Source organism: Prunus avium, chromosome 7 (assembly GCF_965620075.1).
Source record: "Prunus avium chromosome 7, drPruAviu1.hap1.1, whole genome shotgun sequence".
Classification (NCBI taxonomy): domain Eukaryota; kingdom Viridiplantae; phylum Streptophyta; class Magnoliopsida; order Rosales; family Rosaceae; genus Prunus; species Prunus avium.
In genome coordinates, this window is record NC_142290.1 from 27,654,414 (window position 1) to 27,680,938 (window position 26,525).

At 37.6% G+C, this 26,525-nt stretch overlaps 1 protein-coding gene and 1 pseudogene across 1 annotated transcript; both read left to right on the top strand.

Annotated features, from left to right (window-relative positions):
- The first annotated feature begins 16,126 nt into the window (after nt 1-16,126).
- LOC110760335 (uncharacterized) lies at nt 16,127-20,049 on the top strand (annotated as a pseudogene).
- A 4,250-nt stretch (nt 20,050-24,299) lies between these two features.
- Nucleotides 24,300-26,264, top strand: LOC110760327 (autophagy-related protein 8e-like). The gene is made up of 8 exons (XM_021962577.2): nt 24,300-24,421; nt 24,616-24,733; nt 24,833-24,887; nt 24,985-25,010; nt 25,120-25,186; nt 25,256-25,308; nt 25,684-25,820; nt 25,898-26,264. Exons 1-8 carry the CDS (start codon nt 24,373-24,375, stop codon nt 26,026-26,028), a joined length of 636 nt encoding a protein of 211 aa, XP_021818269.1. The 5' UTR covers nt 24,300-24,372; the 3' UTR covers nt 26,029-26,264.
- Nucleotides 26,265-26,525: the final 261 nt, after the last annotated feature.

Below are 26,525 nucleotides of genomic sequence, written 5' to 3' on the forward strand. Positions count from 1 at the left end.
TAAAAATCTGCCCAAAACAGCTCGGATTTCTGCAATTTCCGGCCATCATCGGCGGTTCCAGCGGCTGAGACTGGTCGGGATGAGGAGAGGAAGGTGGCCCGGTTCTTTTGGTTCCGGCCCCGTGGCCGGAGGTGGCTTGTGGCGACGGCGGTGGCTCTTGGAAGCCACCGGCTGTTTCAAAATAAAAATGGGGGGGGGGGAGGGGCTGTTCGCACGGGGAGAGAGAGAGAGTGTGAGAGAGAGGAAGGAGAATCAGATTTTAAAAATCTGATTTTTTTTCCTCTATTACAACTTTGCCCCTCGAAGTATTTAGATCGTACTTTCCTCGTTATAACTCCGATCTGAGCCCACTACGTGTCTACGGACTCGCTTCGACGTGCTCTACGCACTGGTACAATCGAAAGTCCCAAATTCCTTCCCGGACTTAAAATGACCTTTTTGCCCCTTTTTAAATTAAATAATATTTTAAATTTTCAAAAACCTTAATTTATTCAAATCATTTTATTTTACTTCCTTTTAGGACCGGGATGTTACAATCTACCCCCCTTAAAGAATTTCGTCCTCGAAATTTACGTACCTGTCAAAAGAAGAGGTAAGGATACTGGGCCCGCATCTGCTCCTCGGGTTCCCAAGTAACTTCTTCAACAGTTTAATCTAACGGGGACTTAACATCCCACATTTCCAGAATCTCATCATCTTCCCAATAAATACTTCCAAGAATACCCGCTCGCCAACTACAATTTCAACACACTTGGGCTAACTATCCGTGTAACCCTTCTATCAGTGTTGTGTCACATGAACTTTGCAACACCATCCTTTATATGGTTAAGTACAAGCTCACTGGGTCTAGTACTTGCAACTTTTGGAAATGATGATGAAGCTACGATCCAAGGCCTACTCAGTTTAAGAGATTCCAATGTCTAAGGATTTCTTGAGGCCCAACATAGATTATCATCACAACTCCACCACCCATCACACCAACTACAGATCATGGGCATTTGCAGGAAAGGAATATAGCGTATTTGGCATTTCCGACAACTTACTGTAACTCCTTCACATTGCTCGTAGCTTTTGAATACTTTAGTATCAAAAACTCCTTGGGGTCAAGAGAAGTCACAACCCTATTGTCAGCCAATTCAAAAGCCCTTATTAAGCAAACAGAAAAAGAGCAGTCTCCTTCTCCCGCTAAAATATCTTCTAATAGCTGCTGTAATGCTTAATCTTTTCTCAAAGCCAAACACTTCCATTCTTGTCCTCCAACCTTCTCTGAATTCTTTGACTTGTTAATATTTTACTTCTTTCTTTAGAATTGACAGACGACATTGCCTATATGATACTTCGAAAAGAATACCAGAAAAGATCATTTTGCTGAATTGTAGTCATCATCCACTTCAACATGATTTCTTCCCAGATCTTTCATAAGTAATTCCATCAAATACTTTTTGACACCCCTCCATAACATAGAAGTGCAATTAAATGCCTTGAAAAATACGTATTTCTGAGTGGTTTGCTTATCTCAACTTGTCGGTCTTACCGACTCGAGTACCTTTCTCGGAACAAAACCTTGTCATTTCCCCCACTACTTATGTGTAATATCCCACGCTCAGTGGAGTAAGCTAACCTTTCTCTTATCTTATCCCTCCTTTCACACCTTCAATGTTCCCAAAGCATTTTGACCTTCCGGTAGTGAACACTTACCTCCAAATAGAATTCTAAAGACTCAGTTGAGAGACTTAACAGTCTTACTTCCTTACACAACCCGATACTTAGTCATAAGGAACTTTGTCCTAATAAACTGTTGATCTGAACTCATGCAGTTCCTTTGCTAACAGTGATGCACTTGTCATCATCTAGTCAACAATCTCCACTACCCTCCTTGGTTAGACTCACAATTCCTTAACTCCCAATGTAACTTATCCATAAATTTTCTCTGACAACTTCCCTATCGTATTTCCTTTTTGTAAAAATAATTTGACCTTTGAAATCTTTTGATAATTTTATCTCAACTCAACAGATTCAGTACTTTCAGCTTTTCAGCCTTTCTTCTATAAGCTATTGTGATAGGACACTTTGGATAGAAATGTTTCCAGAAACATGGCACCCCTAAGTCCCAAAAGTCAATACACACAAAGTCAAACAATGTCAAAGAAACCTGATGCAAAGCATATGCGTGGTTATTGTGGCTACCAAGAAGTGATGCCTTTGAGCAATAAGCCATCATCTCACAGTTTAACGAGTTTGCAAAACTTTAGATCAAAGATCGATATTTGCATAAGGATCCATATAATGGAGGAGGCTCAAGCGGCTTTACTGGGAGCTGCAAGGCTGGGGAGTTTGTGGACAAGAGTACTAGTGGTTTGGGCCACAAGCAGGAGGCAAACCACACTTATATAACTTGAGGGTGAAGACGTGGTGCGAAGTCCACAGGAATTCAAACCTAATGTTTTTCATTTAATACTTTAACTTCGCTCATCTTAACCTCATCCATAATCAAACCCTCACCTCTAAATTCATATCCACGAGACAATTTCCCCGTTTCTTCTTACTTCTCTGCCCAGTTCACCTCCTCCAATTTTCGACATTAAATGTCTCAAGTTATAATTCCTCTTACTATCATTACCCACGACCAGTTCCACTTGAAGAAGTGGTCAACCCCGAGGTAGTAGTCGTACCAATTCTCAGATACAACTACTTGCCTTGCAACCACGAGTGCAACAGATCGAACCATTATTACTGTTGCATCAGCTTCATGCAACATGACAACCAATCTAAGCCAACCTCCACACAACCCGTCTCTCTATCATGATCCCCTCAAATTCTAGAGTGAAATCCAGATACCCACCATACTCACTACTACTCAGCCGAACCTTATTTAAAGGTTCATCGCAACTTTCCTACGAGATACATTTTGGGTCACACCAACAAGCCCAACAGGCTTTTGTCAAAACCGTTTCGAGATTACAAGAGTTACCTCGTGATCTCATTAGGACAATAAACAGAATTTTGTACCACCAAAGTGTTACTCCTTGAAAGAATTAGTCAACTTTCACTTTCAACTCAACAACCTTACCAATCGGCAGTCAAAATTCACTGAGGAACAACGGGAACAATTTGCAAGACGTACCTGAAACGTCTAATGAAGTCATCTCCGTCGAGAAATATCTCACCTCGCGACGGAACACACTACACTACCCACAACTCAAGGATGCACATACGGTGCGGGGTCCACAAGAAATTGAACCTAAAGCTCTGATACCAAGTTGACAGGACCCGCCCCGAATTCCTCGAAACTCGAGACGAATCCTGTGAAAATTTAGACATCACACCGATGTCGGGCCCACTAACTAAAAACTCAGCCTCTTTTCCAAATTAAGGGAAAAGAGCACGAGACTTCCTACCGAAATTTCGGCAGAGTCTCCCCTATAAATTGAACATTTCCCAAATTTCAATCTGCACAAAATTCACATTTTAATATACCAACAGGCAGCACGCACAATTTAATCTCATGCAATTCATATAATCGGCATCCGGCCTTCAGATAATTCGAAACAACACCAACAATATTCTTAAGTCGAACAATACATAAACCAAACAATTAATGGTCTCAAACAACTTTATAAATACCACGGAAATCATTAAACCGAATTCAAACCCAACAATAACATCGAAAATCACGTGCGCAGAATCGATCAAACCTTTTAAACACAATCATATCTCGCGGCTGCGCCTGATGAGACCCCAGGCTGCCTACGTACCCTTGGACAAGGGATCAAGCCACACGTAGTTCTCATATCAACGGTCACAACTCCGAAAATAAACAATCATTCACAACATAACCAACTATACATTTCAGATCCATCACAATCTCAAATTCGACAAAAACACAATGAACACATTCTCAAACTCTTCCTTTGTATCAGTTCAAATTCGTAACCATACCCTATTCAAGGCGTATGTACATTAAACAAATTATCCAATTATTCCCATTTTAACAGTTCAATCCCGCAACCATACCATATCCAAGGCGTATGGCGCCAAACAACACTGCCCAAATCCAGGGCTTATACGTTCATACATGTGCAGGCTCACAAATCTCAAACCAGAATCAAAACCACATATACATATATGTAATATGTATAACAAGAAAAGAATAATTATATATATACATAAACACACCCACCTCTCACCATCATCATGTACCAGGGGAAAACAATCCAACATGGGATTGTTGACTAGCTCACAATTATCAGCCCTCAAACGGACTATGTGGCTAGGGACGAGCTGTCCAACTGGGGGACTAACTCTCAGCCAGCACGTACGGACGAAGAATCAAGACCCGTACGCCTGTAAACAGTCCTACGCGCGCAGACTACCCAATTAAGGGTTCCATCATATCCAGACCACATTCACAATTTCCATGTATCAGTATCCAAGGGGAGGTACATGTGATGTTGCACATCATGTACTGGGGAGAACAATCCAACAGGGGATTGTTGACTAGCTCACAATTATCAGCCCTCAAACGGACTATGTGGCTAGGGACGAGCCGTCCAACTGGGGGACTAACTCTCAGCCAGCACGTACGGACGAAGAATCAAGACCCGTACGCCTGTAAACAGTCCTACGCGCGCAGACTACCCAATTAAGGGTTCCATCATATCCAAACCATATCCACAATTTTTCCGGCATCCCAAAATTCCAGGATCCATGACCAATAAAGCCCACACGCCCGAAACCCGGCACGTGTGAATAGTATATCCAAAACATATCCATTTCCATGTATCCCAGTGTCCATATCCACTGTTTCCAAATATCATCATCCGGGGGGGGAGGTACGTATGATGGTGGAGTTTATAATCCTTATATAAATATTATAAAGTAATATCCCCTTCCTTAATTCAATTTTCTCACAATGCTTATTCATAGTATAGCAAATAAATTCTCAAACATATTCTATATCCATGGGGTATCTAGGGTAGTGCCAATAGCACTCTAACTAACATTCCAATCTCACATCTCTCCTCATCTCACAACCCCATCCCAAGTACCCCACACATATTCAACAAACATAGCACTTTCTCGAGTATTGTATATATATATAACTCCAGATACTAGGATATGTCAAAACTCACATATATCACAAATACTTACAAAGATAATAAATTCAACCAATAAATATAAAATGAATTTTAATAAACCATTACATTCTTATGCAATACTTCCATTCACAAAATCACACCATTTATTTCCAATAATCATAACCGAGTCCCAAGACTCACTTTCACAACCCAACAAATCGAGTATCTCATACTCATCCATTTCATAATTTCAATTATCAAATATTATCCAAGAATCCCATAGGATATTATAAACAAGCTCATACTCCCAATATAATCCAAATAACTCAAATAACAATTAACACTCGTTTACAAGGTCATCCTAATACTTTTCAAAGTATGAAACTACCTTGGAAGACTCACGGTCAACCGAGAGTCAAACTTTCTAAATTTAGTCAACCGGGCCCGCGGGCCCCACGACCTCCATATTTCGATCCGAACATCCCTAAGGGTTCCACAAGGTTTAATAAACCTATCCTTCAAATTTGGTCCGAATCCGACGGTCGGATCACTCACGATCGCACGATCGCACGATTATCGTAAAAATACAAACTTTAACTTATTGAATCGGAACATCCGGGGCTCCGATTCACGATCCGTGAAATCCTACACAATCCTAGGAATACCTAGATTAACATATATTAAATTGGAAGCGATCCGACGGTTCTAACATATCGAACCCGGAATTCACACAATATGTAAAATCCGTTCGGGGTTCAAACGTTATCCGAATTGAGTTCCGTAAATTCCTACGCGCTCGTGACAACCAGGAGATCATTTTAGGATAAAAATGTCTCTCTGATACAGTGCCACACCACACGCGCCGACAGCACGTGGGTGTCCAAAGCGATAACCACTCGCCGGAAAAACTTAACATCTTGACTCCGAATTCCTACTCTAGGTAATACACCTAATTTGGAGTCACTTTTGTTCTTGGGCATACCCCAAAAAGTGACCGGAAGTGGCCGGAATCGGAGGCCGAAACCGGCAGATTTTCTATCGCTTATTTCAGTTTCGAAACGCAGAAATTTCTTAAAACTAATAACACTAGCAGCAAGAACAGCTCGAGAGGTTCAAAATCCATACCTGGTTCGACCAAAACGGTGGCCGGAAGTGGGAGAACGAGCTCCCCAAGGTTCGCTAAAAATCTGCCCAAAACAGCTCGGATTTCTGCAATTTCCGGCCATCATCGGCGGTTCCAGCGGCTGAGACTGGTCGGGATGAGGAGAGGAAGGCGGCCCGGTTCTTTTGGTTCCGGCCCCGTGGCCGGAGGTGGCTTGTGGCGACGGCGGTGGCTCTTGGAAGCCACCGGCTGTTTCAAAATAAAAATGGGGGGGGGAGGGGCTGTTCGCACGGGGAGAGAGAGAGAGTGTGAGAGAGAGGAAGGAGAATCAGATTTTAAAAATCTGATTTTTTTCCTCTATTACAACTTTGCCCCTCGAAGTATTTAGATCGTACTTTCCTCGTTATAACTCCGATCTGAGCCCACTACGTGTCTACGGACTCGCTTCGACGTGCTCTACGCACTGGTACAATCGAAAGTCCCAAATTCCTTCCCGGACTTAAAATGACCTTTTTGCCCCTTTTTAAATTAAATAATATTTTAAATTTTCAAAAACCTTAATTTATTCAAATCATTTTATTTTACTTCCTTTTAGGACCGGGATGTTACATATCATAAGTTTGAAGGGTGAGGAGAAAAAGTTATTTACTAAGAGGTAGTTGTCCCAAGTTAGTATGATGGGTAAAAGGGTGGAGATTTAAGGAGCAGTGTGGGAGGGAGAAAAGGAAAAGGGAGAAGAAAGGAAAGATGGGTTGAGGGAGGAACATAGGTAGTAAATGATGGGGCAAAAGATAAAGGAGGTGGAGCCCAGGCCGAAGTTGCTGGAATCGTGCTCCCACAACGACGATCTAACTCCCAACCATCACCGAACACGGTGTCGTCGCCTCTCTTCTTGAAATTGCCAAAACTAAATTCAGATGAAATAAAACCTAAACTAAATAGAAAACTCAGAACGAGTCGACAAGATTACTTGAGAACGTGGTCAGCGGCAACTGCGCACGAAGGTTCGCCAGAAGTTTCGAGATTGGTTGTGTGGGTTTCGTGTTAGGACTCAAGATTCCACATTGGAAAAATAGCATATCATAGAGTGGTTTAAGAGTTCATGGGCACCCTTCTCGAACAAGTTAGTTTTTAGGAGCAAGTTCTACTCATGGGTTCTTCTTAACAATTGGTATTAGAGCCTAGTTTCACCATGCAACTGGACCCAATTCAATAGAAGGGGCGACCTATAGGCTGGATTAAGATGATATTGAGTCATTGAATATTGGTAGTTAAGTGAAGCAACCTCAAAGGAATGAAAGGGCAACCACTAGGCACCCTTCCCTTACAAGCCAGTTTTTATGGGCAAGTTCTACCTATGGGTTCTTAACAGTTCGACTGAGAAGCTTTCACACTGATCTTGAAATCATTAACAAAACTAGCTCGATCCTCTTCGTTCATGGCTGTGAGGTGTGAGAGGCAGCTCAGGTAGCTAGGTTATGGGGTTCAACAAAGTTAGAATTAGGGGTAGAGTTCGAGAGCTTGGAATAAGGGGTAGAGTTTGTGAGTTTTGGTTTTGGATAGGTCTTCATCGTTTTGAGTCAGAATCGATGGGATCAAGAAATTTTTTAGAGATATGATAGAGATGAAGAGAGAGGGTTTGAAAGTGAGGAGAAGATGGGAAGAGACGGCTTCATCAAGAGGGAACTTAGAAAATTTTGTGCAAGTGTGAAAAATTAGGTTGATTGAGATAGACTTGAATGAAATTTGGGAATGCAACATTGTGTACAAGGCCAAACCTAGCCTTGTGCATTAGCAAGATAGGGAGATTTCAATCAAATCTAAAAATGCAAACATTGGATAGCTAGAGAGAAGATTCTAAGGTACCTAGACTGAACAAAGGTTTACATGTTGATTTACAAACGCACAGAGAATTTAGAGCTTGTTGGTTATGCTAATGCGAATCGTGGGAAAGCATATGATGATTACATCTCTACTTCAGGTTTTCTTTTCAAGATGGCACGAGCAACTGTTGCTTGGAAGAGTGCTAATTAACAAATTGGTGTTTCGAGTTCAACTATGTTTTCAGAATACATAGCTTTCTATGAAGCCAATACTCATGCAGTATGGCTAAGGAATTTTATCAAAGATATTAAGATGGTGGAATCGATTTCAAGACCAGTGCATATATACAATGACAACATTGCGGCTGTTTTTCATTGCATGACCAACAAGATGTCATCTAGACTTTAGCACATTGGCAAAACGTATTTGATAGTGAGGGAGAAGGTGGCAGACAACTAGTCAGGTTTGATCATATCATAATTCAAGATATGATTACAGATCCGTTTACAAAGTTTCTGCATTCATAAGGTTTTTTGAGACATGTTGAGAGCATGAGATTATTTCCTAGCTTTGATGCTGCAATCCAGTGCGAGTCTTGTTCCCATTATGATAGTTTTCTAGTATGTCTAATTTTTTCTGTTTTTTGGATTGAGGGATTTGCATTTAAGGATGTTAATTTACTTGATAGTTTTGATTATTGAATAATTTCTACCATTTTGAGTATTTAGCTGTTTAAACTTATTATGCATTTTGTTTATGTATGTGAGTTTATATGGTCTCTTTTGAGATACTATTGTTTTAATAACATTGCGGATTGACTCTTGCTAAGTCGTAAAGGGGTATATGTACTAAAAAGTATAAAGATTCACATTATCGGTCAGTACATGTTAAGGTTCGCGTTTGTAGGTGCTTCATGTGTTTTGAGATTACATCATGTTGTCTAATTGCTTTTCACTGTAGCTTGAAGGGAAGGACTTAACTATTTTAAACTATGGCCAATAAAGATGATCAAACTTTTGCAATACAGAAGCTTAGTGCTCTAGTGCTTGATCTAATGGGAGAATGTTATATTCCTATTTGGATCGGTGCACTAGATATTAAGTTATATGAGGTTTGATAAGAGTTTAAATTAGGTTATAGTTTGAGGTCCAAAATCTTGTGAAATAAGGAAAGTTTTGAAGCCAATTAAAGGGGTCCTATTTATTTCCTTTTGCGTGAACCGTTGTTTGATGAGCTTAGAGTGTTAGTCAAGTCGGCCCTTGGTGATGAGTAGTAGAGACAACTTGGCCTAGCCCTATATAAGCTTTAAGACACTGCTCTCATCAGACATATTCTCTAACCTTAATCTCATCATAAAAAGTGAGCTGAAATAGTTTATGAGAGAGAGTAGAAGTCTTAAGCCGTTCGTGCCTTTTGCTCGTGTTGCCGCTACTGCAATTAAATGAGTTCTGAGATCGTGTACTCAAGGAAGATGACGCCATGTATGTCTTCTATGTATTTCAGGTTGTGTGAAAGATCATGGACATTACAGAAATCTAACACTTATGACTAAGGGAACATGTAATTCCAATAGAAAAGATAGATCTTGCTGCCATCTCACACATTTTCTGCGACATAAAATTAAAATTGTATTATAAAAACACAAACAAATCAAAGCTCTTTTCATCTTACATTAGAGCAACTCCAGCGCTGCTTCAAACCAGGGCAAAAGGCCCCACTCGCAAGCCCAAGGGAGCTCCAGCACGCAGCCTCAAGCCTGGGCAAGCCTTGGGTCCCACTAGCCCGGGCAAGCCCAAGGGCATGTTTCGCCTGGGCTTCACCCCGAGGGCGCTGACGTCGCCCCTGACAGACTCCAACGGGCATGTGACACGTGTCACAACCGGGACTCTCCGATCGGTTTTTTTCCAGAAATCCGACGGTCCTCGTTTTTTTGGCTAAAAAAATTGCAAAAAAAATGGAAAAAATTCTGAATTGTTTTTAAAAAAATACCAAAAAATCATATATTTTTTCCCTATAAATACCTAACCATTTTATTTACTTTCCACACCAAATCTTCATACAATTTCTTCTCCATCCAATATTTTTTACTCTTCACTCACATTATTCACTTTCCATTTACTTTCCACACCAATTCTCCATACAAACTCTTCTCCTTCCAATATTTTTTACTCTCCACTCACATTTTTCACTTTCCACACCAATTCTCCATACAAACTCTTCTCCTTCCAATATTTTTTACTCTCCACTCACATTTTTCTACTACTTTCCATTTGTATAAAAAACAAAAACAAATGGCATCTTCTGTCGAAGCCGGAGGCTCGTGGGCAACTCAGGAAGATATTGCGTTGTGTCAGTCTTGGGTGAACGTTAGTCATGACCCTATCACGGTCAATGAGATGAAGTTCCATCATATGTGGAGCAAAATTCATGGAGAATTTTGTCAAAGATCAGGTTCCATTCGCACCGAAATGGCCTTGTCTAGTAGATGGAAAATTATGAATAAAGAGTTAGGGAAATGGAGAAATGCCTTGACAAAAGCAAGGGAGAACATTCGAAGCGGTCAAAATCTATCCGATGAGGTAAAATATTTATAATTGCCATTTTAATCAATTTAATGTAACTTTTTTATTTATTGCATATTCTATTTCTTTTTCTTGCATAATCTTTTTTTTTCCTTTTTGCATTTCCAATTTGTCTATATTTTCTTGCATAATCAATTTTATTCTTGCATTTCAAAATAGTTTGTATTTTCTTGCACTTCCAATTATTTATTTTTAATAGATCATACAAGCACAAATGTGGTTCGGTGCCATGGGGCATGGCAAAAAAAGTTTCGTGCATTTTGATCGGTTCATAATTACATATCATTTTGTACCCTTCTAGCTTATGATTTGGTTATGTTTTTGAGTTAAACTTGTGCTTTTAATCCTTTTTGTGTTTATCTTTCAGCTTTAGGTAACAATGATGGATTTGGATAGGAAATTATGCAATCCATGCATGTTAAAGCCTGATTTGGATAAAGGGAAGAAGAGCTTAAAGACAAACTCATTTTGGCTACAGCCCCCTGCCAGTCCAGTTCCGTAGGTCATATTGCAAGCTTTGTTTCAGCAAACTACACAGCTCGGATGAGGCAGCATCCTTCATGAAAGTTGTTCCAATGGGTGTGTACTATAACATATCCAACATTCAGTCCCATTGGATAAATATGGAGTCTGTTACCTAGCAAACACAGAGCCATGCTCAGGATGGATTTTATCAGCGCGCAAAATGAGTTAGCAATTTGTTTTGGCCTTAACTTCCTCCTCCGACCTTGGATTGGCCCAAATGATATATGGCTGGAAAGAACACATTCTGAACTTCAAGTTTGAGTGCTTAAAGTCTTAATTTGCTTAAGGGAAGCCCAATTCGTAAGCCCTTGAAGTTGCTGGTCATGCTGACCTCAAGATGAGCTATTGTTTCTGGTTGGAAGCTTGGTCATGGTGAGCTAGGCATGAGCTATTGAGCTGGTTGGAAGCTTGATCATGGTGACATGAAGATGAGCTAGGGCTGCTGGTGGGATTTATTGGTGAAGTGCATCAACCAATTCAAATTTTCTAATACAAGTGCATCAACCATTTCAGATTTTATAAAACAAGTGTTGTATGCATTAGCCATATTGAATTCAGATTTTTCACTTCCTTAGGCCTATAAATAGGGAGGTTCTCTAAGCTTGTAAACACACCCCAAGGGGGGGAGCTCTCAAACACTTCTCTAGAGCTCCCCTCCCTTCTCTCCCTCAAATTCTCTTAGTTTCATTTTCTAGTTTTCAATTGTAGTAATGAAATATTTGTGCTGAAATTCTGCTTAAGTATTTCTTAGTTCTACTTTACTTTTCCTTATGTACATTCTTTCTTAAGTATTCAAGTTTAATTAGTTTCCAAGTTTCAATTATGGTTCATGTTCTTATTCATTATGCTTATAAGTTAATATGCTAGTTTGAATGATTGATCACCATTTAGGCTTGCATGTTAGCTATCTTGGTTTGAATTAAGAGTATACACCATGCTTTAATTCGAATTGAACTATGAATAGGAAGAGTATGTATGGACATTCGACAACAGGGATTAGATACATGCTTGGTTGTTTAAATTGTTCTTCTATGCTTAATGGGTTCCTAATGCTTAATTTTAGGTTAGACAACAAATGATCAAATTAGGGAATTAGGAACACAAGGTTATGACCACACACCATGGCTTAATCATACTTTAGCTAGAATCAATCCATTAATCTAAATTGAACTTGGGAACTTATTTGCTTGAGTTACTTATTTCTTTCTTCCTTGTTTTATGTTCTTTGTTTTTGTTTCTATTTTGTGTAGGGAAACTAAATTGGATCATTCAATCACCAATCCCTGTGGAATCGACCTCGCACTTACATATGCTATACTACCAACGGTTCGTGCACTTGCGAGTATCACAAGTTGAGGATGCAGCTTAATCCATTTTGGTGTAGCTGAAATCCACACAACACATTTCCAATGTTGGGAAGTTGTGAAGGATTGTTCGAGATTCAAAATTATTCCCACCGGTCCGCCGGTTGTGTTGAATGAGACACTGCTCCACGATTTGCCATCAACCGATTCGCCATTGAACTCCCCAATGGAAACGGAGTCACCACTCCCACGTCCGCCGAGACCTATTGGGAGAAAGGCGGCAAAGGCCAGAGAGGTGGCACTTCAAACAATGAATGTGTACAATTATTGGAGCAAATAGCTAAGAACACCTCACTAAGAATTGAGAGAGACTTGAAAAGAGATGAATTGGACATGGCACGAGAGGAAGCATTTGCAATTCAACAGCAACAGGCACAAGAAAAAGACATGGAGGATAGAGAGATGAAAATCATGGCCATGGATGGATACGAGCCATATGTCTCCTGAAACAAAGGCCTATTGGAAGCTAAGACGAAGGGATGTGATGAGAAGAAAACTTTTCCAAGACGAGGGACCTAGCAATACGGATTGGTTAAATGATGAAAACCATTAGGTTGTATTGAAACACCTTTGTCATATGTTGTATTGTTGTATTGTTGTATTATCCTTTAATTTGTTGTATTGTTTCCTTTTTATTCAATAAAAAAAGTATTAAATAATATGACTGTTTATTAAAAATATTTGAGCATCAAAACAAAGATTAATTAAAAACAAACCTAAATTTATTGCAAACAACACACAAAACAAACCATACATAAAAGCATAATAATAAAAACAAGCATAATTCGAAAAAACACCACACACAAAATAAAGCATAATTAAAAACAAAGCATAATTCCAAACAAAGCACTAATCTTGACTTCATCCATTGTGATTGCCTTTCATCTCCCACAAGTGCTTGATCAAGTCAACTTGACGTCTCTCGTGAACATATGAAGATTGCATTTCTTGATAACGATCAATCATGGGGTTGTTGAATCGACCATCCCGAAGTAACAGTTCGGGCTCCATTGTTAGTCCATTTGGTCCCATCGGCCTTTCATATATTCTTGTCAACGCCGTGTTCATGGGATCGGGTTCAAACACCTCTGGAGCATCGTAGTCATACTCATCCTCCACAATCATGTTGTGGAGGATGATGCAAGTCATCATAATACTCCGCAGCACCTCCTCATCTAGCATCCGAGCAGCACCCTTAATAATTGCCCAACGAGCTTGCAAGATATCGAAACACCTCTCCACGTCTTTCCTGTAACCTTCTTGAAAGGAAATAAAGCTTCTATCCTTCTCGGACTGGGGATTCAGAATTGTTTTCACGAATGTCGTCCACCTAGGATAAATTCCGTCGGCAAGGTAATACGCACCAGAGTATACGGTATTGTTGATTTGGTACGTGACCTGGGGAATGACCTCGTAATACCTCGTCGAACACCGAGGATTGACCAAGGACATTGAGGTCATTCTGAGATCCTGCAACCCCAAAGAAGGCATGCCAAACCCAACAGTCGAATGAAGCTACGACCTCCAAATTTATACTTTTTTGGCCCTTCCGATTCCAGTACTCTCCTTGCCAAGCAGTAGGACAATTCTTCCACTGCCAGTGCATGCAATCGATGCTTCCAATCATTCCTAGGAAACCTCGATCCTCGCCTTTTTTTTTAGAAGCCTTTGCAGGTCCCTCGGCATGGGTTTGCAAAGGTACTCCCTCGTGTACAAATTTTCCACTGCATCACAGAATCTCACCAAGCACTCCAGGATAGTAGATTTTCCCATCCTTGCAATCTCATCCACCTGCTCTGCAGATGCCCCATAAGCAAGCATCCGCAAAGCAGCTGTAAGTTTTTGCTCCGGGATAAGACCCAAAACTCCAACAGCATCATGCTTTTGAATGAAGTATGTGTCGTAATTACAAATATCATGCATGATTTTTTGGAACAAATGTGGCTGCATTCTATATCTCTCTCGAAACTTATATTCAGGATATAACGAATTTGGGATAAAGTAATCCTCCAAGAGATTCTTACCCCGAGACTCCCTACGTTTGTCCACATTCGGGGCACGACCATGGTGTTGCCTTGATTGATTAAGCATACACACCGCTGCTGCAAGCATTTGTTCCTCTTCTTCATCGGCGTCCCGATCTTCTTCAGCACGTTTACGCTGGATTTCTTCCCTTTGTTTCTGTTGCCTCTCCAACACCCTCCTCAAGTTTGACATTGAGAGTAGAAAGTGTTTTGTAAAATCTGAGAAATGAAGGAATAGATAAGAGATGGTGTGAGAGGTATGAGTTGATGGTGTAGTTTTATAGAGGGATTCAGAAGATAGAGATGACACGTGGCACAAATTTAGAGGGTGAAAATCTTATCTGAAATCTGAGATTATAATTTTTTAAACATATCCTAAAAATCTTATCTGACATGGGACACGTGGCACAATTTTAAAGGGTGAAAATCTTATCTGAAATCTGAGATTGTAATTTTTAAAAAAATTTCTGAAAATCTTATCTGACATGGGACACGTGACACAATTTTAGAGGGTAAAAATCTTATCTGAAATTTGAGATTATAATTTTTTTTAATGAATATCCAAAAAATTTATCTGGAATAAGACACGTGGCAACCGAGATTCTCATCCGAAAATCTTTTCTAAAAAATAATGGACATGTGACAACCAAAAATCTTATCCGAAAATTTAATTACAAAAGATTATCAAAATTAATGGTTTAAAGTATAAAAAAATAGAAAATAAAGTACAATGAATAGTATTTGCCTTAGATTTGCCCTAGACTTAGCCCTCATGGGTGGAACCACAAATGGCAAGGCTGACACTATTCACGTGAATAGTGGCAGCCCTTACTTGCCCTTGCCCTAGACTTAGCCCTTACTTATGGGTGGAGATGCTCTTAATATATAACAAAATTCACCAAATCAAAGAATGTCAATTCTTGGTTATTTGTGCAATGATAGAAGAATATCAAAGAACATGATTCTTCCTTTACAAGATTTTAATGAAAATTGAAGTTTCAGAAGCAAGAAAAGGAAAAAAAAATAGACAGCTAGAAAAACTAAAATTCCAAAGAAACCACCACATCTCATACTACAACTCACAGATCTATGAATGTACGAGATATCATTTTTTCTTTTTAAAATTTTATAACTTTTTTCTTTTTAAAATTTTATAACTGTAAAGCAGAACTATTTGTTTGGCATATATGGGTTTAACGGTTTGGATCTAAGCTTGGTGGGCGGTCTATTCTGTTGTTTTTCTTGGTGATATTCTTTTTACTTTTCCAGACAAAATAATGAGTAATTAAGAAGAATATGATGTGGCAGATTAATTACATGACTTGTCATAAGTAATTAAAAAGGTAATAGAAGCTCCCCTCTGTATCTAATACTTATGCCTAAGTCGTAACAAAACGTGATTCGTGTATTGGCTGATCCCTTTAACAGCAAGTTTAATTTATTTGATGCGGTTTTAGTACTTGTTATTGTACTTTTGCTTTATTACTTTTTCCTTTTAAAATGTTATAAGTAAGGTATATATGTGATGTGATGCTAAAAGAAGAAAAAAAAAAAAAGAAGCAAATATATAGACTGGGAGAGGGCAAGGGCGGCTATTATCAATTGAGTTGAGTGGAAATATTTGGAGATGGTTGAAATAGGAGTGGAACTTAGTCTCACGAGAGGGCAATATGAATGGGCCATGAACGGCCAGTGGGAAAGCCTAAAACGATTCTACAAGGATCATGTGTCTGAACTATTTTGGCCAATGACAACGAAGTACGACACTGTACTTCACGTGGCAGGCTTGGCTGGACGCAAAGACGTGCTTGATCTTTTGATTCCACTGCTAGAAGACAGGGATACGTTGATAATGGAGAACAACCGCGGTAACACCCCGCTTCATGAGGTAGCTGCGTCTGGAAATTTGGACGCAGCAAAGCTGTTTGTGGAAAGCAGGTATGCAATTCCGGCGTATGGGGAGATTAAGAACCACTTAGGAGAAACCCCACTCTACAGGGCTGCTTCTTTTGGTCACACAAACTTGGTTCAATATTTGGCAACCCAAGTGCGCGACGATACAGAGCAGCAGCACTTCCAAAGAGATGATCAAGTATCCATTCTTCATATCGCAGTACTTGGCCAACATTTTGGTCTCTCTTTCTCCCTATCTTTCTCTCCAAAACCAACTTGACTATATATATGCGGATGTACGGACGTTATTATCGTGCGGATGCCATGTATTTTATGCTGCCTCTCTTTGTTTTCCTCTCTGTTTATAATGACATCTGCATAATAATAACGTGCGGACATCTGGATGATAGAATAGCATTAGTCTAGCTATTATATTTGACTTTATTATATATCATGATTAACATGCATCCATGGTTTTCCTTCAATGCAAATTGCAATGCAGAGACTGCTCATTGGTTAGTACCCATATCTTGCGAATAGAAAGGAGAAGAATGGACTCACAAGTCTTCAATTGCTAGCGCAAATGCCATCTGCCTTCAAACCCAAATTTCACGAAAGCATATGGATTAAGCTGCACCGTCATATATGTACCATCTACTCTCTCTACTGCTTATACACTACTGGCACTGCTAAAATTAGATATAAACTCAATTAGCCTTTCTAATTATGATGATAATAATGCTGATTTTTGTGCTCCCTTATAATACATTCAGGCCTTCGTAATGATGATAACATTGATCGGGACCCAGCAAATCAAAACGATGACTTGGAGAGCGGATTTAATCATCCTTCCCAATCTACTTTTTCAAACAAGATTATGAGTAATTAATCTAACTTTCAAAGTGTGTGTTTGTTTATATATATAGTCCCCTTCTATTGAGGGACACATTTGATGGTCCTTTACGATTTTTTTTTTTTAACGATTCAAACCATCTATTTTTTATGTCTAAATTCATAGATTATCCTTGCAAAAAATTAGACAAATCGGAAACCGTTTCAACATCCAATTGTGTCCTACAAAATAAATGAACACGGTGCTTCAAGAAAGTACTAAAATTTCAATAACTCAATTGAGTGGTCAAATGATATCGGATTCAAGTGATTTTTTTTTTTTTGTATATATGATCTTTGAATGATTATCTAAAAAATAGACGGTTTGGATTAGTGAAATACAATGGGGAGTGGGCCCTATAAGGGTGTCCCTCAAATCAGCTTATTTGAGAGATACCTTAATAAAAGCTATATATATATATATAGAATGTCATCCTTGCATAAAATCTTAAAAACAACTTATTTGTTGTTCAAAAACATTATGTTTTCCATAATATAAAATGTTGGTAAGCCATTATTATTATAGTTAAGAAAACTTTTCGTGAAACCTGGTACCTAATTTATTTATAGATATGTATTCTAATATAGTAAATTATATATGATGATACACATACTCTAATATACCTACAAATATGTTAATAATTAAGTTAGTATATCAATATACCTACCAACGTATATATGTTTACAATTTAATTAATAATAACGTAAGTACTACAAATATATATATATATATTTATTACCATGCGGACTTCATGTATTTTCTACAATTCCTCCATACTTTCCTCCTTGTTTACAATGACATCCGCACGATAATAACATGCGGACATCCGCATAGAAGAATAACTATATATATAAATATATATAACTAAGAGTTATAGAATTAAAATAAAAAATAAAAAAACCAAACTAACACCCAGGTAAAAATAATTAGGCCTTACCCAAGCTTAAGAATGACAATAAAATTTTGTACAATTGCTTAATTAAGGTTCGTTTTCATTATTAATTCCTGTGGTTTCATTTCATTTATTTGTTAAATTTTATACACTTGATTTGTATTTCTTTTTTTGCTTTTCTTTCTTCTCTTCATATTATTTCAATATCTCTCTCATGAATAGGAATGATCAGAAGAATTACTATGGGCGAGGAAATGCAAAATCAAAAAGAACTATTGGAACTCACTGATTTTCTCGTCAAAACGGACAATTCTTGGGCGGAAATTGATCCAAACGAAGTAGTCAATACATTTTCTCTGGTGTCAAAACTAAATATTCCACAGAAAGAAGAAGATGCTGATGATAATAATTGTGATTGTGGGGACGGAAGAGAAACCGAATCTACTTATGAGTATATTCCATTGTTTATAGCAACTAGAACTGGAATATCACAAATTGTGGAAAAGATTTTGAAGTGTCATCCTCAAGCAGTTGAGGCGCACGATATCAAGCATCAACAAAACATTTTGCACATGGCCATTAAGTATCGTCGGTTGGCCATCTTTAAGATTGTAAAGAAGAACAAATTCATAACCTCAAGGCTGGCTGACTTGATTGATAGCGATTGGAACACCATATTGCACCACGCTGCAGATATGAGCTATTTCACAGATACGAACTATTACTCTGTGGACGCTAAAGGTACATATGGTCCTGCATTTCAGTTGCAAGAAGAATTGCAATGGATGGCGGTGAGTGATATATATAAGCCTTAACCCTAATTTTAATGACCCTATATTTAAGTCAATTGAAGTTCATCTACTAGGACATGCATGCATGCATTAAAAATACAGATTTTAAATGGTGATTCCCTTATCTTGATGAAAAAGAGCATTGATTTGTAGACCAGTGGTTGTGTTCAAACCCCACGACATCATAGTGTGTGTGTGTGAAAACCTCTCTTCCCTTCCTACACTTTAGTGACTAATTATTTTGATTTTTTTCTTCAAAGGTATGAAGTATTTTTTTGACAAGGGAAACATCTTCTAACATTAATTGCCAAGAGAAATATCACTGTACTGGCTGAGAGCTACTTATATTAAGTATGAAACTAGTTATAGTAGTACGAAATGGTAACAATGTTTTTTCCATTTGTGGGCAGCGTGTGCAAAAGATAATCCCACTTAATTACACCATGCACCGCAACAAGAAGGGTATGACAGCGGATGAGCTCTTTTCTAAGCAGCATGCAGAGCTTCTTCAGTCAGCAAAAGTATGGATGAAAGAAACTGCTCAGTCAGGCTCGGTCGTGGCTGCTTTGGTGGCCACCGTGGCCTATGCAGCTGAGTACACGGTTCCCGGGGGTACTAATCAGAACGGGCTTCCTAATCTCCAGCACTCTCCTTTCTTCAAAGCATTGGCCATTTCGAACACTGTCTCGCTTATCTTGTCATTGACTTCTTTGGGCACGTTTCTCAATATCATGAGGTCTCCATTTGAGTAAAAAAACTTTCACCACTCTCTTCCCTTCAAGCTGAATTTAGGGTTCCTCCTTCTCTTCTGCTCGCTGCTAGTGTCCATGCTCTCCTTCGCTGCTACTATTGTGCTCTTGATTCATCATCAAAAGATATGGTCAATTTCCCTCATTTACGTTGTTGTTGCCATTCTTCCTTTCTCTGCGTTTGGGCTCAACCATAATCGTTTTTATCAAGTATTTTTCAAAGGTTTGAAATATATTAAAAAGAAACTTACGGTGTTGACCAAAAATAACTCTTAAATGATTTGCCCTCTGTAAGAGGACGTACGTTAGAATAAGAATGGAGCTGTAGCTCTCAGTTAGAAGGTTCCCTGTTCTTCCTCCTTTGTCGGTGTTTTTCCCCTTCCTTTTATGTATTTTCCAGAAGAAGTTAACATCCTTGAAATAAAAGTGTGTATGCTAAACATTGTGTTTGTGTCATGCTTTTATTTATAATTTCTCAAGTCGTACCAAAACGTCATTCATGCATGATCCTTATAATTATTAACAAGTTCAATTTATACTTGATGCTTCCTTTAAACTTGTTATTCTACTTTCGCTTTATTACTTTTTCTTTTTAAAATTTTATAATTGTGGGCTGGTATACGTTTACTTTGCTACTAATTGATTAAGCAAGGTATGTGATGCTAAAGAAAAAAAAGAAAGAACAAAAAAAGGAAGGTGATATTGGGATTGATATCAAATATTGCTCACTACGTATAGAATATGTTTATTTATCAGTAACGAGAATGGGGAGAAAGAGAATTATTTCGATTCTTTGTTTCCTTTGCGTTTACTTACTCACCAAGAAATAAAAAGTAAGTGGACTCCACCTCAAAATTGGTAATTATTCCCATCCAATCAATTACTCCCCTTATTGATCTAATTCTTGGTTTTGGTGGGAATGATTACTGACTTCCCCGATTCCTTACTTCTCCCATTCTAAGTAAGTAAACATGCCAATAATGGGAGACTGCGCGGTTATATGAAAGAATAATATAGCTAGAGAAAGATGGAGGATGAGGTTGGAAGAAAAGGAAAGGTACTCAGTCTAGGGGAAAAGCCATAGACCACGACTGGAAACACCTAAAACAGTTCTACAACAATGATGCGATGGAAGTAATTGGCGGGATCCTTTTGAGAGGATTTTGTGGGTCCATAATCATCAATCCATCCCTTGCTTTGGATTAGATTTTGAATATTATATAATATATTCACATTTCAATCCAAATTGTATCCAACTAACAAGACCTTATATATATTTCCCTTCTATTAAGGGATCTCGTAAATAATTTTATTTGAGGGACACTCTTACGAATTTTTTTTCCAATAATTCAAACCATCTATTTTTTAAGTATACATTCATAGATCATTCTTGCAAAAAATTAGACAAATTAAAAAAACGTTTTGACATCCAATTGTATCCTACAAAATCAATGAACACGGTGCTTCAAGAAAGTACTAAAATTTCAATAACACAATCGAGTGGTCAAATGATATCGGATTCAAGTGAGTTTTTGTAGAGATGATCTTTGAATGAATATCTAAAACATAGAAAGTTTGGATTAGTGAAATACAATGCAAATTGGGCCCTACAAACAGGGACGGACTCAGGATTTTAAAATGGGTTGGGCTAAATTTACCTTGCATATAAACCTATTAAGTCCATCTCTAATGCTAGATAACTCAAACCCAAATTTTCCTATCTAAAATAGAACTATTCATGTATATCTCGTACTCAACTTTATTAATTGTTTAAAATTGATTTAACTCTAAAATAATTTTATGTTTAATTTTTTCTTAATTTAATTTTAGTTTATATCATCGTAATTTATTTTCTTGATCATTTAACTTTAAAAAAATTCAAATTTGGGAAACAAAATTTTGATTCACAAATGGTATAAGGAGATAAAAGATAACATTTATTATCTCTAAAAAAAAAATATTTAACATTTATTACTTTTTGTTGTTGTTGGAGCTGATATATTACTTGTTTCTTTGTCTCAAAATTCTTTTTGTTGTTATTGTTACAATATTAAAGCTGCGCAAGGGGTTGTGGTTTTAATTTAAACAAAAATTTGATGGGTAAATGTGGTTTTTAATTAAAGTTTTTTAAGGTTAATTGTTTCTCTATTCTCAAAACAAAAAAATTCATTGTTTCACCAAGTTAACGCAGCTAGGGGGTCCATTTATATTGATTGGAACTTGGGGTAGGTGTGCTAGGTTTGTTATTTTATACTATATGAAAAAAAGAACCGCCTGGGCTATAGCCCATGTTAACCAAAGGGATGGTCCGTCCCTGCCTACAAAGGTGTCCATCAAATAAGCTAATTTGAGGAAGCTCTAAATAGTGTATTATCATTTTAAGGGTTTAATAAACCGTATATTTGGTCTAATACAATATTTGATTGGTCATTTGTCAGCGTTCGTATTCGTACTTAATAAGTGTTCATACCATAGAAGAATCGTAGCTTCTGAAGAAGCTTAGGATATTGTATTGTGTAAATGTACTCATTAACATTCTCAATGCTCTCAGAATGTCTTTCCAATATGACGACAAAGTTGGAGCATTCCATTTAAAACCAATTTACAATGAGTGTGAGGCGTATAACATTTTATTGTGTAAGGCAAGATCTATTCAACAATAATTAGTTGATGGCAGCAACTTCATGCCACATACGAGGAAACTGTATTGGTAGGTAGCAGGAGGAAAAGCCACTTGAAGTTGAGGTTTTATTTGTTTTGGAGTTCTGGGTTTTTTACCTCTTAACTAGTCATTGGGTGACATTCTTTACATTCCCTTAAATCTAGCATTACCTATACCTTAGGAATTCAAGTGTCCACAATCCAAATTCAAGTATATATGATGATATTAATGCAATTATACCTTAGGAATCCTTCGACAGGGCTTGGTAGATTTGGCCTTATGAAGAGGGGGTGAAAGCTATCTTGTTGAAACTCACAATTAAAATTCTCCATCTCATATTTAATATGTTGAGTTGTTGATTATTGTTGTAATCTTGTTTTCAAGTGCTTGGTTTATGTCCCATATGATAAATTACCTACGTGCAAAAAATTTGTATTACGAAATTGTTTTGATTTTTCTGTATTCGTCTATCCATATAAAGGTAGAAAGGTGAAACATTCAAAATCCCAAAAATTCATTATCTTAATAAAAGATATTAAAAGAGAAGATATTCTATTAAACAACATGTTTTGCAGTTGCAGGCACCTCAAAACTGTTTTGTATTTTAGATGTAGTTTTTTCAAATAACATATATGTGATTTATCAGTATGGTACTTGAATTATTGTGCATAGTAAACTGGACAAAAAATTATAAATAAAAGGGGACTCGGCTTGTGCCTTAGTTCATTTCATTAATAAGGTAAATTCAACTTAGTCCTTCTTGAAAGAATTATTAAAAAATAAAAATAAAACCCTTTTTAATTCCACCAAATTTTTTTCCAAAATTCATATTCAATAATCAATACCAATACAATACAACCCCTTATACTCCATATTAGTTTATAGGATTTGCATGCAGACAGGAAAACGTACTTATTACTACAATGGAAAATTCGAATTTCATTGATGTTGGTAGCTTGTCATTCTCATATAGTTTTATTGCGTATCCTCTTTTTCTTTCTGCAGATACCTTGTCCGTCGTGATATGCCCATTAGAGAATTTGTTAATTTTATTCGGTTTAATATCAAGCTCAGCAGAAAAAAGCCTATAGTTGTCTGTTTCAAGAACACTAAACCTCCCACTGGTGAGTTGCAGCTCGTTTTAGTTTAAGGCATAATAATACCTTTTTCCCAAATTTGTGGTGGTATAATTCATCGATCCAATGTTACAGGTGCCTTGATGTCTGCAATCGATGAGGAAAATAAGGATGAAGATACAGTGGAAAAGGAATACAGGGTGACATACAAATATGAGTCTTTCATGAATCATGCCTATGTATTACTAGCTCGGGTTGGTAGGTGTGGTAGGGGACCTAATTGCTGAATTGAAACTTTTATGCATGCATGGTTTCAACTACACACATTTATCAAAGTTACACGAAAAGACTTTGTACTTTAAATTGTGTCATACCCGTTGAATTTCATACAGAAGCAGAAATCCTTTGATGCTGGGTATGCTATTATGTGTGATTTTGGTAGTAAGAACTTTAAGATTTACTTTTCTGTAAACAAAGAACAATTATGATTCGCTTTATGAATAGTAATAACTATAAAATTCACGGAAAAAAAAAAGTCTAAAGTTTCATGAGACTCGATATGGAAGGCGAGTATGTATAACCCTAAACCCTTTTAAAATCCATATTAAATACACCCAAAATTTTGAAATTTTTGCGCTAAACGAGTATCTTTGCCGAGGTCAGGCATTTTATTTCGCTTCCACTTAATATTGCTTGTGTTAGTAATAAAAGAAAAATAAAAAACCAAGAGAGGAAAAAAAAAAAGGAACAGTTGTGTGAATTGGATGCGTAAAGAGTTGGTTGGAACATGCTGACCAAAACAGAGATACAAATTGAGAAGATTTAAATGCATGTAATATAGACCTATTCTTGGTAACAAAATTTCGTATGCAGTTTTGATGTTTCCTGGTTTGAAAATTGGCAGAGAACAGTCGCAGCATGTGTTTCACCTTGGATGAATGCTCATACAAGAACACATATCCTCAGGGTATGTATTTCCTTCTTCTTTTTTGTCGGAGTTTTTCCATCTTTTGTAGGGATCAATTATATAATCTGTATAGATCTGTAACGATTAGCTTAAATTTCATAGATGCAGTGTTGTGATTTATTTTGGAAATTGGTGATTTGGTTTTGTCTAAGTTATCTGTCTCATCTCTTTTCTACTGATGTTTTTGGAGTAAGGAATGACGCAAGCAGGAACAAATCCAACACCAGTAGGAACTTCACAGAATCAGATATGTTTAGTTCCTAGTCGTTCACAGGCCATAATGTTTGGCAGTCCTGACATTGAAGAAAATCTGTTAGTTTCCAATTTCCTTGTGCTTTAAAATGTTGATTGGTATTGCAACAATGGAACGTGATTGTTTCCTTTTCATTTGTGCTTTTGATGTATGGTCAGAAATTGGTCAAGGCCCATTTGTTGTTTAGACAATTGGAGGAGTGTCGCCGAGAAGGTAAGAAATTCACTGAATCAAATATGCTTATGTCCTATGTATTCAATTGATGCTCTGTGTGCTAATTTGAGTCTCCATGCATGTGATTGTGGAGAAGGCTTTGAGGAACCCTGGAAAGAAGAGGTTGGTTGCCGATTCACTCTTGTGCTTTACTTATCTTGATTTTAATGTAATAGGATTGTTATTTTTGTCATTTATGCTTTTAATATGGGTTGAGGGATTCTATGAATAGGTACAAAGGCCTCCTTACTTCTTTAGATGGTGATTATTTGAGGGAGACGCGTCCAAATTATATACCAGTAAGAATTTCACTGCATCAAATACGTTGACTTCCTATGCAGTATGTTCTAATTTGACCTTTCATGCAGGTGATTTTGGAGAAAGATGCAAGGAGTGACATTCCTGACATGGTCCGGAAGAAGTGAGTTTCGAATTCCCTTTTGCTTTAGTTATGTTGATTTGTATATCTACAATAGAATAGGATTGTTCCCTTTTCATTTATACTTTTGATATATGTTCCGAAATTGGGCCAAAAAGAAAAGGGAGGAGGAGAGAATAAGAAAGAAGATTGCGGAAAGCATTGCCCAATACTTGATATGTTTTCATTGTTAGCTGTGCGTTTTAGTTTGTACATGAAATCTCCTACCAAGTAATTTCCTATTCCATGCCACTATATTAGATTTACATACAGAAAGGAAAACCTACACCAAATTCATTTGTATTCATAACGTGTCTTAAATGAAGGGGGTTCTCACTCATACAGTTGTATTGCCTATCCTGTTTTTTCTGATTGCAGATTCCTTGTCCCTGATGAGATGCCTCTTGGAGATTTTTTTAATCATATTCGGTTTCAAGTCAAGTGCAGCAGACAGTTCGTCGTCGGCGCAATAAACCCTATATTTATGTTTTTCAAGAACACTAAATCTCCCATTGGTGAGTTGCAACTCGATCATCTTTGTTTTACTCATTTTAGTTTTGGTTGTAATAGTTCATTGATCCAATGGGTACAGACACCTTGATGTCCGCAATCTATGAGGAAAACAAGGATGAAGATGGATATGTTCACATTACGTACAGTGGAGAGGAGAGTGTATGTGGATCCAATGAAGCGCAAGAATGCATGCTATGTGGTAGATCTTGAGGGAAAGTGTAAAATCTCGGAGCTCCGAGTGAATGATCTGACTTGCTTAAATCCTCATCTTGTGGCCTTATTATGGTGCTGGAAGTATGTAGTTTTATGACATCGAAAGAAATGGACTTGGCAGCCGCATCCATGGAGTTGAAATAATTTTAATGATTTCCCAGTTCAGTTAGATGTGAGTTTTGTCATTGTTATTCCTTCCCAGCTTTTGGGGGCTTTAATGAAGCATCTCTTTGACCCGAAAAAAATTGTTTATGTTCCCCATCTTCATGATCCATTCCTTCTATTGAAGGACCCACCATCCTCGCATGATCACAACATGAGTTAGGAAGGGATGAAGCAACCAACTGCTGCAACTTGAGCCTCGTCTAATTAATATACCACAATTAGCAACCCCTCACATCTAAACCCAGCAATAAAAAATCACCCTCTCTTTAAAACCACAATACGAAATCAAATCCTTCAATCCCTTTGGAAGCCAAGAATTCATCGCTTCA